Source organism: Tripterygium wilfordii, chromosome 8 (assembly GCF_013401445.1).
Source record: "Tripterygium wilfordii isolate XIE 37 chromosome 8, ASM1340144v1, whole genome shotgun sequence".
Taxonomy (NCBI): Eukaryota; Viridiplantae; Streptophyta; class Magnoliopsida; order Celastrales; family Celastraceae; genus Tripterygium; species Tripterygium wilfordii.
In genome coordinates this window covers 2,955,672-2,962,171 of record NC_052239.1, presented here as the reverse complement: position 1 = coordinate 2,962,171, position 6,500 = coordinate 2,955,672, and the positions used below count along the sequence as shown (strand labels likewise).

At 36.4% G+C, this 6,500-nt stretch overlaps 2 protein-coding genes across 2 annotated transcripts; both read right to left on the bottom strand.

The window, feature by feature from the left end:
* Positions 1-204: 204 nt before the first annotated feature.
* On the bottom strand, positions 205-4,011 carry LOC120003532 (probable truncated L-gulonolactone oxidase 7, mitochondrial). The gene is made up of 7 exons (XM_038852548.1): positions 3,952-4,011; positions 3,158-3,284; positions 2,963-3,025; positions 2,003-2,703; positions 891-946; positions 642-735; positions 205-309 (listed from the first exon to the last, which is right to left on the bottom strand). Exons 1-7 carry the CDS (start codon positions 4,009-4,011, stop codon positions 205-207), a joined length of 1,206 nt encoding a protein of 401 aa, XP_038708476.1.
* LOC120003766 (probable L-gulonolactone oxidase 6) lies at positions 1,841-5,888 on the bottom strand. The gene is made up of 4 exons (XM_038852844.1): positions 5,231-5,888; positions 3,952-4,210; positions 3,158-3,259; positions 1,841-2,703 (listed from the first exon to the last, which is right to left on the bottom strand). Exons 1-2 carry the CDS (start codon positions 5,657-5,659, stop codon positions 4,088-4,090), a joined length of 552 nt encoding a protein of 183 aa, XP_038708772.1. The 5' UTR covers positions 5,660-5,888; the 3' UTR covers positions 1,841-2,703; positions 3,158-3,259; positions 3,952-4,087.
* Between the last annotated feature and the right edge of the window lie 612 nt (positions 5,889-6,500).

Here is a 6,500-nt window from a genome sequence, read left to right as displayed (position 1 = left end):
ATGGGTTAAGCCCAACTCACATGAGTCTAGGAAAATGTCTTGTTGTAAGTGAGAGGGTGGGCTTGTGCTTATAAGATGGAAGGAATACCCACATGTTTACAATGTGAGACCTTTTAACAATTAAGTTGGTGATGTGCGTAAGATTGATCCAGTATGATGCGGCATATTTCGTATTATGTTTACTTATTAATTATTAGTAATCTATTAACAATCAATAGTACTATGAACACCAACGAGAGGTGGCTCGATTGACAATCGATTGGGTTGAACCAGTACTATGGAAGTGCACTCATTCATTATGCATAGGACCTTTTTATCATTTTAATATTTTATGATATTATCGGAGCGAACCAATGTGTTACCAGCTAGATGAATCCTTCCATCTAGAGCATACAATTTCAACTCTCCACATCAACTATTCAACACTATGTCACATATCAAGTATTTAGATAAAATGGGTGTTGTGATTTTAACCCTCTCCTAGATTAAATTCAACAAGAATAATAGAGATAATAACTAACCCCAATGCCAGATAATTAGAGAATAACCCAAATCATAAGTAAACAATCAAGTAATAACAAAGATAAAGAGACGCAAAGATTTATAGTGATTCATCCAATCAATTTGATCTAACAAGCTACGTTCACTTTGTTGTTAGGCTTCAATAGATCACGAATCAAGAGTACAAACACCGAGAACTCACTCTCACAAGGTGTGACCGCACTCTTTCTAACCCTTTTTGGAGGAATAAAATAATTAGAATTAAGTTACAACCCTAATTGGATTACGGGTTCCCGACGGCTGTTCGGATGCCTATTTAACCTATCGAAACGTGCAAACAACTAAAATTGTCTTTTCAGCATACCCATTCAGACGTCCATATATATTACTTGTTCGAACAGATCATGTCCATACAGACGTCCATATCACCCATCCAGAGAGCACTCTGACAGCAACAAATTTTAGCAACATATCAGATAGAATTAGCTCCATACACAACAATGGGGTGACATAAATATCCGAGATTTACATAGAGGAAAGGCCTATGCTTCCTTGTCATAAAAAATTTACCCCAAATGCTTGTGGAGCTCAATAGACGTATTGAGACTCGATTTAACAGAATCGTTGAACAATATAAATCACGTGAACTTAATAGATTTAACAGAATCATTGAACGATATAAATCACGTGAATTTAATATTAGCCATGACTCACTGATAGAGCATAAGATTAGGGATATCTTGATCTCCATATCTGAGATTTACATAGATGAAAGGCCTATGCTTCCTTGTCATAAAAAATTTACCCCAAATGCTTGCGGAGCTCAATAGACGTATTGAAACTCGATTTAACATAATCGTTGAATGATATAAATCATGTGAACTTAATATATTTAACAGAATCATTGAACAATATAAATCACGTGAATATAATATTAGCCATGACTCACTGTAGAGCATAAAATTAAGGATATTGTAATCTTTCTGTGATCTCCATATCACTCCATATACGCAAGTCAACTAGTTAGTATAATTACAATCATTGAGATTCAGTTGACTTGTGTATATGGAGAGATATCGAGATCACGAAGAGATTACGGTATCCCTAATTTTATTCTCTATCACTCACCACGTCCAACACTTGTTAGCTTTTTTGTTTCATGAGGCCAACATGCATGGTGATGCTAATATATTATTAATTATTTCAAAGTATTCTTACATGCAAAATCTGCGGGAGCATAAATTACTCCAATACATAGCTAGCAAGTCAACTTTCATTGCCAATATAATATAAATGGAAGACAAATTGATAACGGGAGCGTGTTAATTAAACCATAGACTAGTGTATTTAAATAGATATATTTTTCATTCATTGAACAGGGAGGGAATTGAACCCTAGACCCAAACTCTTGATGTGAGAATGCATTACAAGCTAAGTTGAAGGTCATTCCCGTATTTAAATATTATTGAGTTCATGTGAATCAATGCTTCTAAGAACTTACACGGCTACAAACCCTTGCATGCTTATACACTTTTCCTGGTCTACAATAGTAACCCTTTTTGGGAGCACAATGAATGTCCTCAAAGCATATACACAACCCTTCAAGTGCACACCCTTCTTTGAGTATGATCAACCCATTCTTCAACCCAAGCACTTGGTCTGTCCACTCACTAGAAAACAACCCTAAGGGGTCATAAATTCCTTTAACTCTCAAAAATTCTCCAGCTTTCTTAAATTTCTTTATTGACCCAACAAATGCTATATTCCTATTCTTTCCCCAGTGTGGTAATGCGCCGTATTTGAACAATGCCATTTGTTCAATCTCTTCAATTACGTCTTCATAAAGCCTAGGAGTCATGGGGTCTTTGCTTCTGTAATATGTGATATCGAAGTCCATTGCATCTCCTTGTTTGCCTAAGTAAGAACTTGAGGCCGTGACGTAGCGCATTAGGATTCCATTGTAGAGTTCTAGACCACATAGTGCTTTAGGGTCTAATGCAACCAAGTTCTGCATATCTTGTATGAAGTTTTTCACCACCGACAAGCTAATGCTGAATGTTGTTTGGTGAAAGAACTCACCTTTCACTCTTGGGTCCCATGGACAGGCCGTCATCTCTAGATCTTCAAGACCATCGAGGCAGCTCCCTGATGATTGTACGCGGTTTTGATTTCCAATCACTGGATACCCTGTAAATATAACACCTATACATATACATATGTACATTCACAAATCAATAAAATATAATAATAACACTCGTTATGATAGGAATCTCAGCAAAACAATTGATATCTCAGTTATCCCAGCTGCTGAATTGTATGCACAAGATTTTATATGCATCATGTGAGACATGTGAAATTCACAAGTTCATTTGAATCATGTGCATGCAACTCAGCAGCTATATCAACTGTTAAATTGTACGCACAAGATTTTATGTATATCATGTGGGACTCACTAATTCACTTGAATCTAGTGTATCCAATTCGGCAGTTAAGATAATTGACATACTAACAACTGGGATAATGGCTATACTTAATTTCAAATATATGAAAACAAATCAAAATCATATCAAATTGATATGTGATTTGATTGAATGATTTTGAATTTTTTTCATTATAATAAAAATTAACAACAACAACACAAACTAATGTATATTACCGTTGTTAGTGAATCCAAATGCGCTGGTCGACAAGGTTGTTATGATAGTCTTTGCATCGAGGCATTTTCCATCAGCATCATTTATTAGTTCCTGATTTTCCTCTATTTCAATAACCAACAAATTAAGCTACATTAATGATTAAACCATTGATGACTCCTTTGTTAATTACATATATATATATATATATATATATAATCGATAAGTGAGAGATCCATCTCACACCATCCATTTAGAGTGTGTTTGGATTGAGGGAAGGGAAGAGAAGAGAAATTGAATTTCCTTCCAATTCCCTTGTTTGGATAGTTTATAAAAAATTAAGAGGAGAGATTTAAAGGGAATTGGCCGGATGAAAGATTTCATTAAATTTGTGTCAAAATTCTTCCTCCATTTCATTTGGAGGGAACCTTGTATGGATAGTTTATAAAAAATTAAGGAGAGGGATTTGAAGGGAATTAGAGGGAAGATTTTATTAAATTTGTGTCAAAATTCTTCCTCCCCAAAATGGAGTCATTTGGAGGGAATGGATGACTAATTAAGTTATTTATATGTTAAAAAACTATTTTACCCTTGTAACATAGCATTTTAACATAAAAATAAGGATAAATTAATATATTAAACTAATTTTCTTTCATTCTTTTTTTATGTATCCAAACATGGGAGAGAGAAGTATTATTTCTTCCTTTCTCTCCCCTTCCCTTCCTCCCAAATCCCTCAATCCAAACACACTCTTAGTGTAAGATCAGCCACACACGTGATGGGGCCTGTGCATATATATTTGTATGTTCTGGCTAACCTGTGGTTCTGACCAGTGCGAGGGTATCTGCATTTGTAGCGCGGAATGGAATGTAATCATTAACACCACTGCCAGACACGTTGTTATTGGGAAAACGATCGTCGACTCGATATATTACTTTGCGTTGACTAGGATACTATAACATGTCGGCAAACTCGTGTTGATAACCAAAACTAGCGACTTGATCTGCCAAGTCAGCATCATCCTTCATTGTAAACGTGATCGATCGCTTGAACATAGGTTGCAGCTTTAGAGTTATCTGCAATAACAATATAATTTGTCAAAAATCCACACCCTCACAAGTATATTGTTCCCCTTGAGTTGTTCGGTTTCCGAACTCGTACAACTCTATTTCTCCTAAGCCCAACTAATAATATTTTTAATTGATTAATGACTTGCGAGGATAAAGTTTTGGGGGGAGCCAATTATTCTTAGTAGGTCTGGGCTCCATTTATGTGGGCTCAGGACTAGATCACCCAAAAATAAAATCTAGATTGAGTGCCACCTTTTTAGTTTTTAATATGAATTGTTTAGGGTTTATAACTCTAGTAGTCGATGAACCATAGACAATGCCATAATAATTAATAGCTGATGGTTCACATTAAAATTTATCTAATTAAAGCCCAATTGTTTGTCGTTCTTACTTGTGGTTTCATTTTCATTTACGACAACCACCCTAATAATTGCAAAAACATAATTCGAGGTTGAAAAAATCTTCAAATAATGTTAAAAATAAGCGTTGTTCATTATACAAGAAAAGAAAAGAAATTTATATATGTATTATTTTTTGGCACTGTAATTAAAGACCCACCGGCATTTACCTAACAAATTCCACAAAACTCCACTAGACCAAATCCAAAACTGTAAGTTGTTTATAAAATTAAATTAAGCACGTATCAATGGAAGGGATCTCAGTGTTAATCATCTCAAAAATATATCAGCTGTGTATGATAATCATTCATTGGGTGTGGTGACATTATAGCAATGAACCCATTGAAAATCACACTCAATGAATAATTACCAGCGTTGTGGTGATATTTTTTGGATGGTTATTACTAAGATCTTTATCATTTTTTATTACGTATATATAACGAAAATGCTAAATGTCTCAGTGTTTTTTGTTTTAGTTATCCCAATTGTTGAGATTGACGCACATAATTCACGTGAAAATCGTGGATTCTACATGCACCACATGATTCATATGAAATTATGTGCGTCGATCTCAACAATAGTTCGGACAAAAAACAATAGGATCAGTAAGACCGTCCTACATACATACCTGCGAAATAACACCAAGGACTCCAAGCGAGGTCTTGGCCGCACTCAGATCCCTATTACTTGTATCAAGAGTTCGGAGCTTCGCGTAACCGTCCCTGGGTCCACCTGGACTAACCAATCTTAATTGCACAACATAGTCATGTACCGAACTACCCTTACCCCACAGCGTGCTACCGTGCGCACCTGTCCCTAAAATCCCACCCACAGTCGCTCCCCACCAATACGGTGCGTATGGCAGCGCCAACCCCGCCTTGGCTGCTTCGTCAATCAACTGCCTCAGCGTGACACCACTCTCTACAGTTATCGTCGCAGACGAAACGTCGACGTTTAATACACGATTGAGGAACTTGGTGCTTATGAGCAACCCATCTTGACCGTCCGGACAAACAAGCTTGGGAATGCTGTGAGAGTATCGAGTTGCCACTTTCATTTTCTGTTTAGAGATTGTTCCGCTTGCTACAATCGAAAGGAGTTCTTGTTCGGTGGTCGGGTATGCTACGTTGGCTGCTTGACACTTGCTTCGGTCGGGGAAGCTGCCATAAGAGTTTGTGATGGTGCAGGTTGTGTTCTTGGTTGAGCATTTGATGGGATCCTCCGGCGGGGAACATGTCACTGTTAAGAAGAGATTGCACAAGCAGAAACAGAGAACGAGTCTCGCAAGTGGCATGATTGGTTTCTTGTTCTTTCTGTCTTGTGAGTGTTTGGCATATATACACTAGCGGTGTAGTGTGGAGGAGATTATATTCTATGAATGTAAGGAGTTTTACCATTTATCATGCTTCGAAAGTCAAAGAGTTTGATTATTCATTTTAATTTGGTAAGAAAAATGAATTTGTATGTTTAGTTTGTCTGTTATGAAAATCAAATGAACAGGCACTTATAACCTTTTTTAAGTTAGATTTGGCTTGCATATATAGTTAAATATAGGGATAAGTATCAGGGAAACCCCTGTTTGTCCAAAAAAAAGTCACTTGATCCCCTAATCTTTTTTTCATGCCAAACCAGCCCCTCATCTTCCAGCTATGGTCCACGTTAGCCTTCAAACCATTTTGCCGTTAAAATAGTCTGATGTGGAATTCATTATCTGACATGACCTTAATTTTTTTACAAATTAGAAATATGTGTAAATTGAAGACATGGCTTTGTATAGAAAACTTAAAGACTGAGATGTCAAGATATCATACTCCATTATCTCAAATCTAGGGTTCTTCAACACATCTCTTCACAACCACTCTTTCAAGGTACGATTCTTGTTTCGATTATGTAAGGCA